This window comes from Panicum virgatum, chromosome 1N (assembly GCF_016808335.1).
Source record: "Panicum virgatum strain AP13 chromosome 1N, P.virgatum_v5, whole genome shotgun sequence".
Classification (NCBI taxonomy): domain Eukaryota; kingdom Viridiplantae; phylum Streptophyta; class Magnoliopsida; order Poales; family Poaceae; genus Panicum; species Panicum virgatum.
Window position 1 is genome coordinate 13,937,966 of NC_053145.1, and position 16,501 is coordinate 13,954,466.

The window sequence follows — 16,501 nt, forward strand, 5'->3', positions numbered from 1 at the left end:
TCGGTCGTGTGAATTTCTGAGTCTGTACTTTGTATTTGTAGCTAGAGTCACTTTAGGCCCATTGGCCTGGTTTAGGCCCAGCTAAACACGCACGGTGGAGTTCCGCCCTTTTGGGCTTGGCCTATGAGCGAGCCGTAAAAATCTTAACTGGGCTGTAATGATATTTTAGGCCTGCATGCGGCCCGACCCAGGCACGCGAGCGACTACAACATAACGGACACTCCATGCCACTTTTGTCTTCTTCCTTTTGTCCTTCTCTGATCCGTCGACCGTCGTCGGCTCGTCGCGGCGCGGCGATCGAATCAACACCCAGACTCCCAAAGCCCGCCGCGCGCTCGCCCGCCCGGCTGCCGGTGGCCTGGCCAACCTCCGCCACTCTCGAGATTCCTTCGCCGTCGGTTTCGAATCCGGAATCCCGCGCGCCGCTGCTCCGACCGGCCGGCCCCGTCGTCCGTCCCTTCCATCCGTTCAGGTGACGCACCACCAACCACCACGCGCGGCTCCTCCCATGCCGCGTGCAACGTGCGGGTTCGAATCTGCGGTCCGGCCCTCTCGAATCGCCGAATTGCTCAGCGTGCGCCACTCCTGGCTTCTGAGTTAAACACGCGCGTTTTCTACCTGTTAGTAGATTTAGAAGAATCGTTCCCCGATTCGCACATGTTTTGCATTATATTCCGGGCGGCGAAGGAAGCCCAAGGGGAACGTCCAATTTCGTGTTGGTTTTGTCAGGAATTTTTGTCTGGTTGCTGTTTAGAGCAACTCCAGCAGGGTTTCTATTTGGCTGATTAAACTCACATTTAGTCATTTTGCTCAAATTTTCATCTCTAGCAGGCCCCTACTTGGGTGACTAAAATGAAGGGGTGACTAAATTTCCTCTCCCACCCCTTCAATTTGGTCACCCTCTACTTAGGCTACAAAAATAGGGCCCACTATCTTTTAGTCTATTTAGTCAGTGCTGCTGGAGTAAAGATTATATTTTAGATGACTAAACTTGAAAAATGGATGACTAAAATGAGTTTTAGCCACTCAAATTTAGTCACTCCAAGTCTGAACAGGCTTCGGCATTTTGGGCCTGGTTTTGGTCCCGTCTCGCTCGTGCAGTGATTTTAGTTACGGCTGCCAAGGATTCATGTGGGAAATCGAGGGGATTCTCCCGCATTTTAGACGGGGCGTCTGCCATTGAAATGAAAGTCAAAATGTTGCCCGAGCCCACCTATGTGCACGTGACTGAAGGCTTGGGTCCTTGACCCTGGCTTCGTGCAAAATGCTTGGGCTCGCTTTTATCCAATTGCAATCGAATTTCAGTGCATAAGTAGGTAAATCTAGTTATAATTAATACGCCTTTATCCTCTCTCTTTTCCGCAGTTCCACAAAGGGGAAGTATCCAGCTTCTTAATCATTTTTTCTTCTGAAACATATGGAAAATACGGTACAAACGAAATCGGAAATTGACATGGTGTGAAATCTTTTTTTAATCCTACCTCTACGCATTGTATTTCAAGCGTGACAATGTTCATATCTAAATACACGGTGTACTGCTGGATACTTCATACTGATTTACATCGACCTGATAAAATGATCTGTATTGGTGTACTGGTGTTTACACACTAATGTGCAATTCTTTATTTCCCGTTTGTGCTTAGGTCGTTTCATGCTGTTGATTTTTGTTATTGTGCTTAAGGTAGAAATATGGCTATTCTATGGTAATAACAGCTTGGGCAAATCTTAGACTAGAGACACGTGCTCTGTGTTGCTCTGTATCACTTGAACCCTTTGAGCTACTTCTGCTTGGTGTAAAATTTGAATAGTTCCGTGATCCAAAAAAGTAACAAGACTAGGCGACGTATGTCCTCCCTAAAGGCCTAAAGTTTCTTTTCAGATATGATGAGAATCAAACCCTAGCTGGCTGCGGAAAGATGACCATTTATGAATATTTCATCTCGGGGAGTTTGTAATAGTTCCAAGCCTGCTTTCAGATTTTCAATTTTTTATTCCATTATAATGCATCCGTGATTAATTCCCATTACCGATGTTTTTTACAGTTCAACCTTTATAACATGCATTTTGAGGAACTCCCATTATTTTGTTGGATGCTCATTTTAAAATAGAAAAGGAAAACTTTTGAAAAACCTGGTAACCACTATTGGCCAAATGCTGTTGACATTTGCATGCAACTGCAGCTTGTTGCGCAATAATAGATGTTTACATCATTTCAGAAATAATCAAACAATTAATAAAAAGGGTAAAAATGTCTTTCCTCTTCATTTCTCCACATGCACATCCTGATTTGTATCTGCTGCATTTGGCAGATTGGAGAACATGAAGCCTTCTTTGTTGTTAGGTTAGGCTAGGTTAGGTTAATGCTATTCTAGTTCTACATCTGAAGAAGGAATAGGTGATCACCATCTCGAATAACACTGATGTCATCTATTTCAGCATAGTCTCTACTGACCAGTTTTGTAGGGTGGAAACCTGGAAACTTCTTACCTGCAATGTTAAAAAAAAAAACTCTTGTAAATTTCTATGTACGTCTTCTTTCTGCATACTACCGATCATACTTCATAACTGAATCATAAGTAAAATCTTGAAACTTTTACTTACTTCCAATTTCAAAAAGCTCCTCCAGTGAACCAGGCAGATTGATAAGCTTCCCATTCTGTACTGAATAACCTATTGCATTATGAGGATATGCGTGAATTGTAACTCTTTTCTCCACCGTTTCATGGCTTATTTGCCCACTGCTTGCTGCATCGCAATCTTCAGATTTTATCTGAATGCAGAATTCTTCAGTTACTTTTTTGGTCTCACAGCTTTTTTGAACCTCACTATGATCCTCTTCTTTGCTTGCCATCACATCTGCTTCCCCATAATTGCAGTTTGATTGGTCATGAATGTTTTCTTGCTGTGGCTCCCTCAATTGGATTGTTTGTGCTACTATTTTTTTTGAACCATTATCAACACCAAAAGTTGGGACCTTCTTACTAATGTCTTCACATTTGTGCTCTGTATATTGTAGGAATGGCTTATGTAACAAACATGCTTCACGAGGAACATGGAATAGCTCATACTTGTTCACGAATCTTCGGTCTAGTTGATTCAATTCAGGTAAATTTTCCTGCAGCTTCTGCATCTGTGCATTGACATAAAGAGTTGTGAGCTTCAGTTTAGCTGAAATAGCTGCTATATTTTTAGCTTCCTTTTAGAAAATGAAGCTGTACCTGGAATAGATTGTTCATTAGAATATTGATGTCTTCCCTGTGTTCTTGAATGATCTCTGCTAATCTTATCTTGCTTATTCTTAAGAGCTGTGAAAGGGTTGCAGTGCGGCAAGTAAACGGCTGGGGTAAGTCGCACAGTGCAGCGACCTCACCAAACACGTCTCCCTCTTCGATTTTTCCATACACCTGCTTTCAGATTACCAAGCCACTGTTAGTAATCTGTGGAAACCTTACTGTCATCTGAGATCCCTGTGATTTAAGATGAAGAAATCTTTACCTGTTCATTCCCATTTACAGTTGTTATCAAATTCTGCAGATAAAGCAACAAGAAAGTTTAATTAGCTGTCTGAAAAAACTGTTAAAAATATGTCAGAACCTAATCAGAGATAAAAGCTAACCACTGCTCCTGAAACTATTACATAAATATCTGCTGCCCCTTCATTTTGCAATATTATGTCTTCCGTTGGTGGGAAATACTCAGCCTGCACTTCCATTACCTGATTGCAAGGAAGTTTATCAGCTATGGCAGTGGAGAGTATAGTTAATTAGAAAATATTAGCCAAAATATTGATCATATTACCAGTTCTGCAATGAAATTGTTGGATACTCCATGAAAGAGGTAGGCTCGTTTTATGACTGGAAAGAATAAGTTGTATGCTATGCTTGAACGAATTCCTTTTGGGAGTTGATTTAGCATGGCTTGCTGGTTGAGCCCCTCTGTCTTGAACTGTAGGCAGAAATGAGATAGCATTTGCTGCTTTATCTTCTCAGGCAACTGATTTCGTGCCGCAAATTCTGAAGCTGCTTGGATTGAGTCCCTCTGCATCATTCACAAAATTACTAATATGGATCAAGTAAGCTAACTATTTTTGTGAAGGGTTTAGTTATTCTATTTGCACTTGCTTTGACCTTTGTTGAATATTTTTTCTCTTGAATTTTATTCTTATTTGTTGGTGTTGCTATTACTAAGAATGTTTGAACAACTAAAGGATACAACAACTTGGGCTTACAACATACATGCAATGACTATCAAGAATCAGGTTCCATTCATTGATTCACGTACCTGTTTATGTGATTGGAATCCTACGGCTGGGTGTTTGTGTAAGAACTTATTAGGATGGTCCAGTTGCAACTATTTGACCTTTGCAGTGTAGGACCACTAAAGCTAAACGATGTCTCTGATTTCCTCTCAGTTTAGTAGGTGTTATAGTGTGTAGGGTGTTGACCTCTTCAATTCTTCATTTTAATCAATGGCATGGTAGAAGGCAGAAAATGCGCACGAATAACTGCATTATTTGTATAAAGTTTCACATTTCATTTTCCCACCGAGTCACCTATAGCTAAAAAAGCTAGGTTGTTCCTATCTTTTTTTTTCTTGTCTCACTTAAGCTGTTGTCCTTTGAGGGAAACGAATTGAATTTGACATTAATGGGTTTTGCCAATAAGTTAAGAAACATACAAAATTCTGTGTGCGGCTGGTCCCATGAACAACCAGGTTCGTCATATTACCAATAAGATAAGCTGTCAGCCCCAGATTAAACAGCATATAACAGATATCAAACAGCATCTCCCTTGGGTTCTCAGCATGTAGGTCCCCATAACCTGTTGTTGTCAGTGTTGTGATCGACCAGTAAAGGGCAGTGACATATCTAGTCCATAAGCTCTCGGATCTGAAAGTAGGCATAACAGCACCTATCCATGTTTCTTCTGGATCAGGATATCTGTCAGCAATCATATAGTTGAAGCATCCCGCACAATGCACCGCAAACAGAGTAACCTGTGTTTTATCACAGATTTTTCACATTATTATCAGCAGGTTTCTTTCAATGAGGAAAGGTAAAAGCATTTTGCAAGTTTGACAATTTTTAAGGAAGACATGGAAGTAAGATCCTAAATTTTCTGTTCCTAAATTTCTGAAAGACTTACAGCAATAAGTTTCGAACACCTAATCCAGAAATAGTTGAATCTTATATCCTTCTCCAGCCTGGTAAAGGAAGGTGATTAAATTTGTGCCATTTGTTATTCATCATCAAAATGTGGAGAAACTGGACTGGATTTGAACCTGGCAAACAGCGAGCTGACTCGGTGAAGACGCCACAGCCTCAACATGTTGAGTATCTTAAAAGCAAGGTCATTTCCCTTGTGTGAAAACAGAAGACTGATTGGTTGGAATGGAGCTGTGGAACATACATCAAAGATGAACCAGGTTGATAGGTACCTGTGGAGGATCATAACTTGTTAGTTCCATAACATAATTACTTGGTCTTTTCTGTATTCAATGTGGAGTTTTGGAGAAGAAAGCAGTTATGAACTAGGTAAGCACCTTACTGCAATTTTCTTTCGATCATCCACAAGAAGATGTGTTTTGCTGTCCACATAAGCTACCAAGAATGTCAAAATAATATCAATCGCAAAGAAGCCATTGACAATGTTCTCAACTAGCAGAAGCTTAGAGGGTAAGTCCCTCAAGAATGCTAGTTCAAACGGGCAAATCCAGGCAGAGTAAATAACTAGGACTGTAAGGAACAACTCCCAGTATCTGAGACACACAGACAAAGCAGAGGAAAGCATGTCAGCAGCTGCTGTTTTCTCTCTCAACATGATAAGGAACATACAGAGTGCAGGGAGAACCTCACCTATAACGGGGATCATATGGAGATATGATGAACTTCTGCAACTTGTTAGAGTGATTTATTGTCGCGCCAAGAGATGGCAGAAGCTCAATCGTGAAGCTGTCGCTGCTCCTCTTAACTTGAGCTCCATCCCAAAATTGTTGGAAGCATGACTTGGAATGAGCTTGAGTCATGCTTGCTTTTCTGTTCTTTCTTTGCCACTCAACTCTGTATGCCTGAGGGTGTGTGGATGGCTGGATGCTGGCTCTCACTCTCTCTCAATATATATATATATATATATATATATATATATATATATATATATATATATATATATATATATATATATATATATATATATATATATGCTGCAGGTGATGAACATGCAGGGCTGTGGGTCAAAGCGAGGATCTTGGAAGCAAACAAGAAGCTGCTCGTATTTGTGCCTTACGAGGAAAACAACAGGGCGCTTGTTTCCTTGGTGTTGTGGGACAACTGTTAGCTGAGCCCAGTGGGCAAAGTATATCACACAAAATTCTGGAAGTGCTTTTGGCTAGTTGGTGATCAGCTACAGCTGAAGCAGTGAAGAATTTTTCCAGATAATCTTTAATGTTGAGACTTTTGGAATGGGGCAAGCATCCCCAGGCTCTTCTCAACCATTTACTCTGATGCAGTACAAACCCTTCCTAAGTTCCTATGGGCTGGTATTATCTACATCATCCTAGAATAATCTGTGGTGTGAGCTATTTTGCTGGTGTGTTGTGTACTCTGCCCTTTTTTTCTCTCGAACGGCGCATGAGGACTGTGCGTCATTTCATTTAAGATAGAAAAAAGGAGAGAGTACAGAGGTTAGACAACCCTTGTACTCCGTACAGTTTTGTAAAGGTCGACTCTTACAAAAGAAAAACAATCCATGACCATGCCCCTAGGACCTAAGGTGCCAGGGGCATCGACCTATCTAGGAGCTCCTTGAGTTTGGATGCTCCTGCCATGCACCAAAGAGCACACTCGCTGGACACAGTCTGGAGGAGCAACTGAACACTTGGACTCTGCCCTTATTTTTAAATGGCTGGATGATTTGTACTAGATTGTGGAAAAAACTTTGCTCCCTTTTCCCAAAGAAGTAATGATCATAGGTTCCCTAGTCAAAACTGGAGGAAAAGAAGAGGTATTATTCTCATCAGGAAGCAACATCCTGTAAGCTAATTCTCAATTTTTTCTGCAAATGTTAACACCATAGCTGAAACCATCGATGTCATTTCTGGAGGTAATTTGGGGTATGCTTATCATGTTTGGGTATTCTTTCTGTTGTTGAGTTCAAGTAAGCTTTGTTGTAGTGGGATGTGGAGGATCCAGTCCCTTGGCCATCTAAGCTAATTAATGTAGATAAATGGTTTATGGGCTCCTCCAATATATCTTGTCAAGCCTAATCCTTGCTTCCGTGTTCTGATGCCTACCATTTACTGCCACCAGACTTTAGCTGGTGCACTGATTGGACTGGCACTGCCTGTCTTCTTGGACCATAGAGGACTGGACAGACTGGGGCTGCATTATTGTGATTTCTGTCAGAAGTTTTAGCTGTATACAATCTTATTTGAAGTTCTGTCTTGTTTTCCTTTCGTGCTGAATCAGCCAGTCGCTGTTCAGACAGTACCCACTTGAATCTTATGAAGGTGGGCCAGATCAAGGTTCCAGACAGAGGAAACAAACCTTCTTATTGATTCACTAATTGATGTTAATTTCCATGTGCAAACTAAATAATTAATGCATGATTATTTTTGTGGTGATTTTCCTGTTTGGGTAGTGCTTACTTTTGAGAAAGATGCTCAAATATCATGCAGGTTATTATAATTGTGCAAACAGAGCATTTAAGTGTGTGACATGAGTAAGTGCTGCCTATATTGGTGATAGGATATGCTGCTAAATTATAATAGTGCATCTTATTTTGCGTGTCTTATGCAAGATTGATCATTCTTCTTGAACTTTGATTACGCAGATTGTATTTACTGCCTTGTCAGTTCTTGTTCCGAAACTGTTATTGTGCTATACTTTTATCATAAACATTTTAGTTTTGACAAAAGATAAGGTGTATGTTTGTCTTGAAGAGAGATCATATTCTATTCAAATCTTTTGCCTGAAGTCTTGAGCTAGAGTATATATGCAAAAATATCCTTAACTCCTTTTCCAGAAAATAAAAGTTATTCTGAACTTATCAAGAATTAGGAAACAGGAGCAGCTAAAATTATAAATATAATCTCATTTTATCAGACATTGCCACTTGTCCATCATAAGGATACTGCATGTGCTTCTTTGAAAGAGATAGGTATTAGACATTCGTTAGCTATTTGCCTATTACTTTTCATGGGTATGGTGATAGGCTAACCATACAAGTCTCTGTCTTGTTTGTTCTCCATTGAAATGGGTTGCATTCCATCTAGGTCGTTATTGGTCCGTCCTCTACCTGGGATGTCAACATTCCCCTTGCTCCTCTTTCTTTCTAGTTTGTGAACTATTTTTAGTTGATTCTTTTTGTATCACACCGTTTGTAATCTCTATGCTTACAAACTTGTCTGAGTCTGCTCTATGAATTGTCGAATTCATAGTGATAATTTTTTTAATTATTTCATATCAAGAAATTAAGCTCAACTGCATTTTGCATGGACTTGCTCAACACTTTCTTTTTTGCAAACTGTTCTATAAACAAGTAAACTGCAGTCAGGCCATGGACAGGCTTTTGCATAGGCTGTTTTGTACACACTGTGGTGTTAATAAATTTTGCACAGATGGTACTACACTTTTTCAGTACTTGTGTATCCCGAACTGGCCGCTTTTCTGGATAATTGAAGCGATCCCAGGACCAAAGTTTAGCCCTATCCTTGTGTTCTCTTGTGTTTCTAACATCTTCTGTTGGAATGTACCCTGCATTATCACTGGTGACCATGTGACGGTGGGGAGCTATGAAGTGGCGGTCCTTGCACACATGTGCATGCATGTGTCGATTTCCTCTTTTCTCATTGCATCTTTCAAATAGGTATGATGTATCTTGACTCTTTCTTCTTGTTGGAGACCTTTGAGAGGGAGCTCACCCTCATAATGAGCTAGTGGCAAGGTTATTGCAATTATGCTCAAACATCAGTGGGAGCGGTCTCACATGGGTAGTACCATTCCGACATAGAACATTCTGATTAGATCTCAATGGGATCTGATTGTAGTTTAGATTCAACTTGTTAGTTGGTGAATTACCTCGCCGGCGTTTAGCTGTTGCTAAATCCAGATAAAGTGATAATTACTTCTCAATTGTTAGATGTTGAGTGTTAAATTCCTGTAGATTAGTTGGTTTAGATTTTTAAATCACCAGTGCATCAGTTCCATTCTGACTAGTCATTTCCAGCGAGCTCTTCTTCCTCTTTAGATTCTGCACTTTTGCTTGGTCTTATCTAATCCTGTTGCTCTGAGCACTGTTGCTCCATTATCAGCATTTTGGAATCACTGTTTGCCCATAAGAGCATACCTTCTATGTTCCTTTTTCTGTATCATGATTCTATTTGATAACCAGTGTAGTTGATATATATTTTAAATTTGAATATTCGCAGTGGCTTCTAGTAATTCTACCTTCTGCTATCTTTTTTCTGACAATAATTGGGTCTCTAATTTGTTCATTTTCATGGTTCAGCAGATATCTCAAATTCTGGGCAGGCATATATTTGCCGGTTTCGCAAGGTGAGATTTCTGGGCACGAGTTGCGCTCTATACCAAACACGCAGATTTTTGCATGTCAATTCATGAATATAGCCCGATGCGTGTGCCCATGACGGCCGGTTCACTAATTACTGCTGTTCCATGCACAACAGGTCCTATTCGGAGTACAAGTTCTCTCAAGTAGATGAGGTGGAATTCGCTAGTAGATGAGGTGGAATTGGCAAAGGTGATGGTGCCGCAGAAAACGAAATGATACCCATGAACATTTGCGGGAGCGCAATGATAAGGTGAAATGGGCGGCTCAATTCCGGCGGTACCTTCCCCTTAACTAGTACGTTGATTCGTTCGCTCCTTTTTTCTGTGGCCAGGAACACTACGTCGTTACTGCTTATTTTAGTGGTTTAGAGATGACCCCATTATGCGCATGACGTTTCAAACATGTTACTGTCTCGGCCCTCTCATCGCTTATGTGTCACATGCAGTACTACTGCAGGGACCCGCGCTGGGACTATAGATGTCCATGCAGCCCGCAGCCCGCAGCCCGTTAGCCCGCTCGAAGCATGGCCAATTTGGCTCGGCCTAAGCACGGCCCGGCCCGGTCCAAATCGTGCCCGGGCTGGCCCGGCCCGCTCCCCGCATGGAGTTAGCAGGCCAGCCCGGTAGCGGCCCGCTAACTCCAAAGACCTACAGAAGCACACAACCCAGCCCACGGCCTTACAGTGACTCCACTCCCCCTCCCCCCGACTCGTCCTCTCCCCCCAATCCCCACCCGCGACTCCACTCCCCCTCCCCTCCAGCACGCCCCGTCTCCCTCCGGGTGTCGGCGGTGCCCGGGAAGCCGCCCCCCTCCGGCGTCCGCTCCCTCCGAGGGCTCGCCCCGCCGTCCACGCCACTCCCTCCGGCCTCCGCTCCATCCGAGCCTCCGAGAGCTCCCCCGTCGTCGGCGCCGCGTCGCCGCCCCCTCCGACCCCGCTCCCTCGCCCCGCCATCCACGCCGCCCCTCCGAGCTCCGAGCCTCCGACCTCCGCTCCCTCGCCCCGCCGTCGACGCCGCCCCCTCCGGCCTCCGCTCCCTCACCCCGCCATCGACCGCGCCCCCATTCCCCGCAACCCTAGCCGGCTAGATCTAGCGCCGCCGGACTGGGAGTGGGAGCTCTACTCGCGCCGCCTCCCTACCTCGCCTCTCTGCCGCCGTCGCACTTCCTCTCGCCCCTCTTGCTCTACTCTGGCCTCTCCGCCGTCGTAGCCTCTCCATCGCCGCGGGACCCGCGGCTGAGTACCGGCACGGCGGCGCGCCCCATCGTGGGCCGCAGGAGGCCCGAGTCCGACAAGTAGGCCGGGCTCCGCGGGCTGGCCCGGCACGAAACAGGCCCGCTGGCCCGTGCCTGGGCCGCCGCGAGAGCCCGTGAGCTAGCACGGCACGGCCCGCTGCGATATTGGGCCGGGCTAGCTCGGGCTCGGGCCAGGGCCGGGCCGGGTGGCCCTAATGGCCATCTATAGCTGGGACTAGGAAGTTTTGGAGCCTGCAGTGGACTTTGCTACCTCGAGGTCACCGCGCGCTGTACGTAGGGGTGGTAAAGGGCCCAATATTTTGAACTAGGAAATCTAAGGATCGGGCCCTAAAAGGGCCGGGCTCTAAACATATGTATTTTTGAACTAAAAATTTTAAGGGCTTTATTGGACTGTGAAGAAGCCATTAGGGCCATGGCCCATTACCACCCCTAGCTGTACGTGTACCTCACTTCACTATTGCACGCTACTGCATTATGTTGAGAGTTCTTGCATCTAGAGGTCGGCACAGGCTTTTCAGTTTTAATTTAACAAACCGTACAAGACCTGCCAATTTGGTCATCGAGAATTCAATTCGAGCTTTCCTCACGATGTGGAGCTGGGAGCAGGGTTTACTTTTCCGATGGAAAATGATTTTCCGGACGTTCCCGGAAAGGGGAAATTACCGGTTTTCCGTTTTTTTCCGGATTTTCCGATCGGAAAACGATTTGAAATTCAAATTTCGGTTTTCGACATTTTCCGACCGGATTTCGGTGTTTTCCGACCGGAAAATGTTGTTGGTGATCGGAAATTGTAAAATCAGTGAGGAAAAATTAAAAATTTTACAGCACTTCGTCTAATTTTGCATATATAACAGTTCACAAAGCATAATAAATATTTTACACACCAAATATTAATAGGATTCACCTAAAACATGTATGTCCAATTGTCCATACAAGACACACAATCTAAATCCAATATAATGCAATACCAAGTCCATTGTCCTAGTCATACAAGCCATAGGTTCATTGCAATAATACAATACCAAGTTCATTGTCCAAGTTATACAAGCTGATCATATATAGAACATGTTTTGCTAAATAAACCCAACATGTGTAATAGTCATGTGAGGAATATATTATTTTTACGGAATCTATGTGTGTTTAGTCATGTGAGGGATACTTATTAAGAGTTTACATTTCTATTTCATATACGGATCTATATGTGTTTAGTCATGTGAGGGATATATTGTTTTTACGGAATTTGAATGGATATTTCGTGTTTAAATTATATATACATGTGTAATAGTTCCTTTACAATACCATATATACCAAAATATTTTTTTACATTGCTAAAACAATGTTTTCCGACCGGAAAGCACCGAAATCTGACCGGAAAGCAACGAAATCCGGTCGGAAAATCCGGTTTTCGTTTTTTATGAATTTTTGAATTTTGAAACCGAAAAATTCGAAATTTCACCGGAATTCGTTTCTCGGATACAACCGGTAACGGTAAATTTTCCGGTAAACCGGATTTACCGTCCGAAATTTTTTTCCTTGGCTGGGAGTCGGTACAGGATGCGACTAGGACATGGTGCTGGTTGATCTTGCAGGTTCACTCCAAGTCGAAGATGATCCGTCGTGGGTGGGTCAGCAACACAAACGGTTGGACTCGCCCAGCGACGGATCATGCCATATCTCCTGGTGGCGTGGTGGGGGAGCGGAGAGCCCCGCCTGAAACCGACCCCGGTGGGGCCTGCCAAGGCTACCGGCCATATCGCGTTGCAGACTTGCAGGTGCAGGTGCGGTTGGGCTCGGCTCCTCCTGATGATCTGGATTCGCCGAAAGTGGAAGGGGAGGGCAACGATAAAAAAAAAAAGAGAGATCTCGCTTGGCCCGTCCACACGGCGCCTTTAGGTGGCGGCGCCTCCGCGGCTGAACTCCGATCCCTCCAGGCCCGAGCACGGGCATCACAAGTGCGGGTTCGGCACGAAACAATGGCGCCAACGGCCTTGGCGGTCCTTGAGCCCCACAATGATTGAAGTCTGGAGTCCTGTTAACGGATTGTTTAGTGTTTATGTCGCATTTGGAGAGTTCAGGAAGACACGCTCGATAATGTTATAGAGAAATATGTGCGCGTGTGTTTGTTGTTGCAAAGATTACTCTAGGCCTTCTTGCTCTGTCTAAAGAAAGAGGGGAAGAGCTTTAGAGTTCAGATGGATAACCTCTTCTTTCTTTTAAGAGCCTGTTTAGTTCGCAAATTTTTTTAGATTTTGGTACCGTAGCACTTTCGTTGTTATTTGGCAATTAGTATCCAATCATGGATTAATTAAGTTTAAAAAATTCATCTTGTCATTTACAGTTAAACTATGTAATTAGTTTTTTTAATTGCATTTAATGCTCCATACATGTGTCCCAAAATTTGATGTGATGAGTACTGTAGGAAATTTTTTGGGAACTAAACATGATTTAAGTATTTCAAAATGGTGGCTTGTAAAAAGAGGCACAGAAAGCTCCAAACCTAACAGTCGCCGCCGCTGCCAGGCCTTCTCGTCACCACCCCCTCTCCCTCCTCTATCCCCTCAAGTGGCCTCGCCGGTAGGTGGAGGAGCGGGGATCCGTCCGCTATATAGATTTAATTTTTTAGTTTTCTTCCAGATTTAGTTCTCTAGCGATATCGGCGAGGTGGTGACGACAATGATACTGTGGAATAAGATCTTTTCGGCCTTTTCCTATCTCACCGATGTCCGATTCGGCATCAACATAGAGCCGATGAGAGAGTTGGTCCTGCCAGATCTGAAAGTTCTCTTCCTTCGATTTGTTCTGCGATAATATCCGGTTTCTTCAACCCTCTGTTTTGTTGGTGAAGAATTGCAAACCTGTGTTGCTTGGGGTGTTTCCCTGACCGATGTTCTTTCAGCGGTCATTAGCTCTTGTTGTAAGCAGCGAGTGATTTTTGTGATCTTCAAAGTCTTATGTGGCGATGACATTTGTAGGTGTTCCTTTCCCTTCTTACCTTCTTAGGGTATTTTTCAAGCTCCGGTGGATGACAGACAATGGACTGAAGAAAATAATCACAAACTTTTTAATGTAATTTATTTTTTATGTTTTTGTACCATCAATTATTTTTCTTTATTAATCAGATATGAGACATCTTTCTAAAAAAGAATGGTTGCACGTGTATGCATCTCGGTGGTTGGGCTTCTGGAATCTTTCTAAAAAAAAGAACGGTTGCACGTGTATGCATTTCGGTGGTTGGGCTCATTAGTAGAAGCAAATGATATATTTTGGAATACAAATAGCGAAATAACAAGAGCACTTGTACTGCATGTAATCTTGCGGGTGAACCCATTTGCTTTTTTTCCCGTGTCCAATTCCATATGTAGGTGATGAATACGTCGTCACAACTCACAATAGCCTCTCGGCCTCGTGGTGTTAGCAAAAGGGGCAAAAAAGAAAAAGCTTTGACCATTAGTTTTTTAAACAAGAGTACCTTCTCTTCATTCACTATCTGTAACATTCTGTTTGGATGTTGATATTCAAACCTGGAATTCAGAATTGGTATTTGGTACACTCAATGTCAGCTGTTTGGTTAATTTGCGAATTAGGATTGGAAACTTGCTCCAATACCAAACGGTATTCAATGTACTACTGCCTGTCTGCCTCCTTTTTCACAATTATGATCCCTCCACCTCTACACACTGGTTGCAATCTTCCTCCTTTCTTTCACCGCTCCTCATCACCATACCAGCAGGCTAGACCTTACTCCACCGTGGCCCTCCTTCGCGGCGCCGGGTAGAATGCGGCTACGGCGTGCCCTCCTCCATGGATCCGTTCCCTAGTGATCGCCTGGATACGGTGACTACAATGCCCTCCTTCGCAAGGCCGCTCCCTTACGCTGCCGGCCTGGACGCAGCTTCTCCCTTTGCGCCGATGGACTTGACGTCACTCTGCCGCGGCCCTCCTCCAAAGCATCCCACCCCTACACCCCCTTTGCCATAGCCCCTCCCTCCTCTCAGATCCCGTTGGCCCCCTCCACGAGTCCATTAGCTCGAGGACTAGACATCCCGCACGACGAGGAGTTGAATTCCATCGGATAGCTTCTTCAACACCCGGACAATAACTTTGATATTACTATAACACATTTCTAATACTTGTCTAATATGGTATTGAACTCAATTTAATACCATGCCCTCCAATATCAATAAACAAAGCAATATTGGATGTGAAGGCATGTCTCGGATGGGGTTTGCCCCGACTGTACTGAATAATTTCACGCTCAAATCGTTCTTCGGCTATTTTCACCCTATAATATTTAATCAACAGTTATAATGTCGTCTATCACTACTAAGACACACATAAGTGCAATGAAAACTTTGGGAAATCTGAGAATTGGCTGTTGGTGATTGGAGACTGCGGTGTTATGGACAGACATCATTACTCTTAGGGGGTGTTTAGTTGGTGAAAAAATTTGAATTTGGCTACTGTAGCACATTTCGTTGTTATTTGATAATTAATATTCAATTATGGATTAATTAGCATCATTAGATTCATCTCGTAGAAATCAGTTAGACTATATAATTAGTTTTTTTAACTGCATTTAATACTCTATATATGTGTCCGAAAATTTGATGTGACGGATACTGCATAAACTATTTTGAGAACTAAACGCAGACTTATTTTTTTTTCAGGCGTGTGCGCTGTTCCTGAAAGTACACCATAGACATCGACCACACATGGCGTTCCTGACAAGCTTTGCCCCCCTCCCCCCCGGTATGGCGCTCCGCCAGATGGAGCCTGCATGAGAACGGGCTGATAGCCCCCAGGCGGCTCTGCGCTCGTGTCTCACCGGGGCTTGTTCGCAAAAAATTAATCTGTAGCGTCTTGCGCGTGGAGCCACAAAGGAATTGTGATGCACCTGTCACCTACGGAGCCATGATATTCCGGTGATCTAAAAAAGAATGCGATTTCATATCTGTATGTAGTTGTAGATCTATTTATATGTATGAGGTGTGAGTGTGATGTGCGTGTGTAATGTGTGGTGTGTATGTTTACGAAAAGATGCTACACCTGTACCCAAATGAGAGCCTTGATGTAGCCTGCATCGACGCCAAGGGTCAGTTCGAGTCCTTTTCCCTGCCTGGTTGACCCTGATGATGGTGGATGCAGGCCCAATTAGCTTTCTAAGAAACATCTCGAAAAGCAGGTTTAGGCCCGTTTAGTTCCTAAAAATTTCACCCAAAAATTTTCACTTCCCCTTTAAACACATATATGAAACACTAAATGTAATTAAATAATAAAACTAATTACACAGTTAGGATGTACACGACGAGACGAATCTTTCGAGCATAATCAATGCATGATTAGCCATAGGTGCTACAGTACCCCCACATGTGGTAATGATGCGGTCAAAGGCCTCAAAAGATTCGTCTCGCGGTTTCCAAGTGAGTTCTGAAATTAGTTTTTTAATTAGTGTCCGAAAAACTCTTCCGACATCTGGTCAAAGTGTCGATTTGACATCCAAAAAAATTTTGTTTTTGAACTAAACGCGCCCTCAGTTGAGTGCACACCCCCGCGTCTGACGAGCCATTGGTACGTCCGGCTGAGAAGCCACCGCCATGCCCATCCGCATTCCGGGGAAAAGGAGAGGGAGAAGAAAGAATACGCAGATGGTGCCGCCGCGCGCTGCCATTCCGATCTCGATT

At 43.6% G+C, this 16,501-nt stretch overlaps 1 protein-coding gene and 1 long non-coding RNA gene across 2 annotated transcripts; one reads left to right on the forward strand and one right to left on the reverse strand.

Moving 5' to 3' along the window:
• The first annotated feature begins 275 nt into the window (after positions 1-275).
• LOC120655248 lies at positions 276-9,968 on the forward strand. Its single transcript, XR_005667383.1, has 3 exons — positions 276-472; positions 3,017-9,550; positions 9,682-9,968. It is a non-coding gene; the product is annotated as an uncharacterized LOC120655248 (long non-coding RNA).
• LOC120655247 (potassium channel KAT1-like) lies at positions 2,144-6,078 on the reverse strand. The gene is made up of 11 exons (XM_039932996.1): positions 5,855-6,078; positions 5,542-5,757; positions 5,281-5,436; positions 5,145-5,202; positions 4,678-4,995; positions 3,799-4,038; positions 3,617-3,715; positions 3,496-3,528; positions 3,219-3,404; positions 2,602-3,130; positions 2,144-2,487 (listed from the first exon to the last, which is right to left on the reverse strand). The coding sequence occupies exons 1-11, from the start codon at positions 6,022-6,024 to the stop codon at positions 2,375-2,377; spliced, it is 2,118 nt and encodes a 705-aa protein (XP_039788930.1). The 5' UTR covers positions 6,025-6,078; the 3' UTR covers positions 2,144-2,374.
• Positions 9,969-16,501: the final 6,533 nt, after the last annotated feature.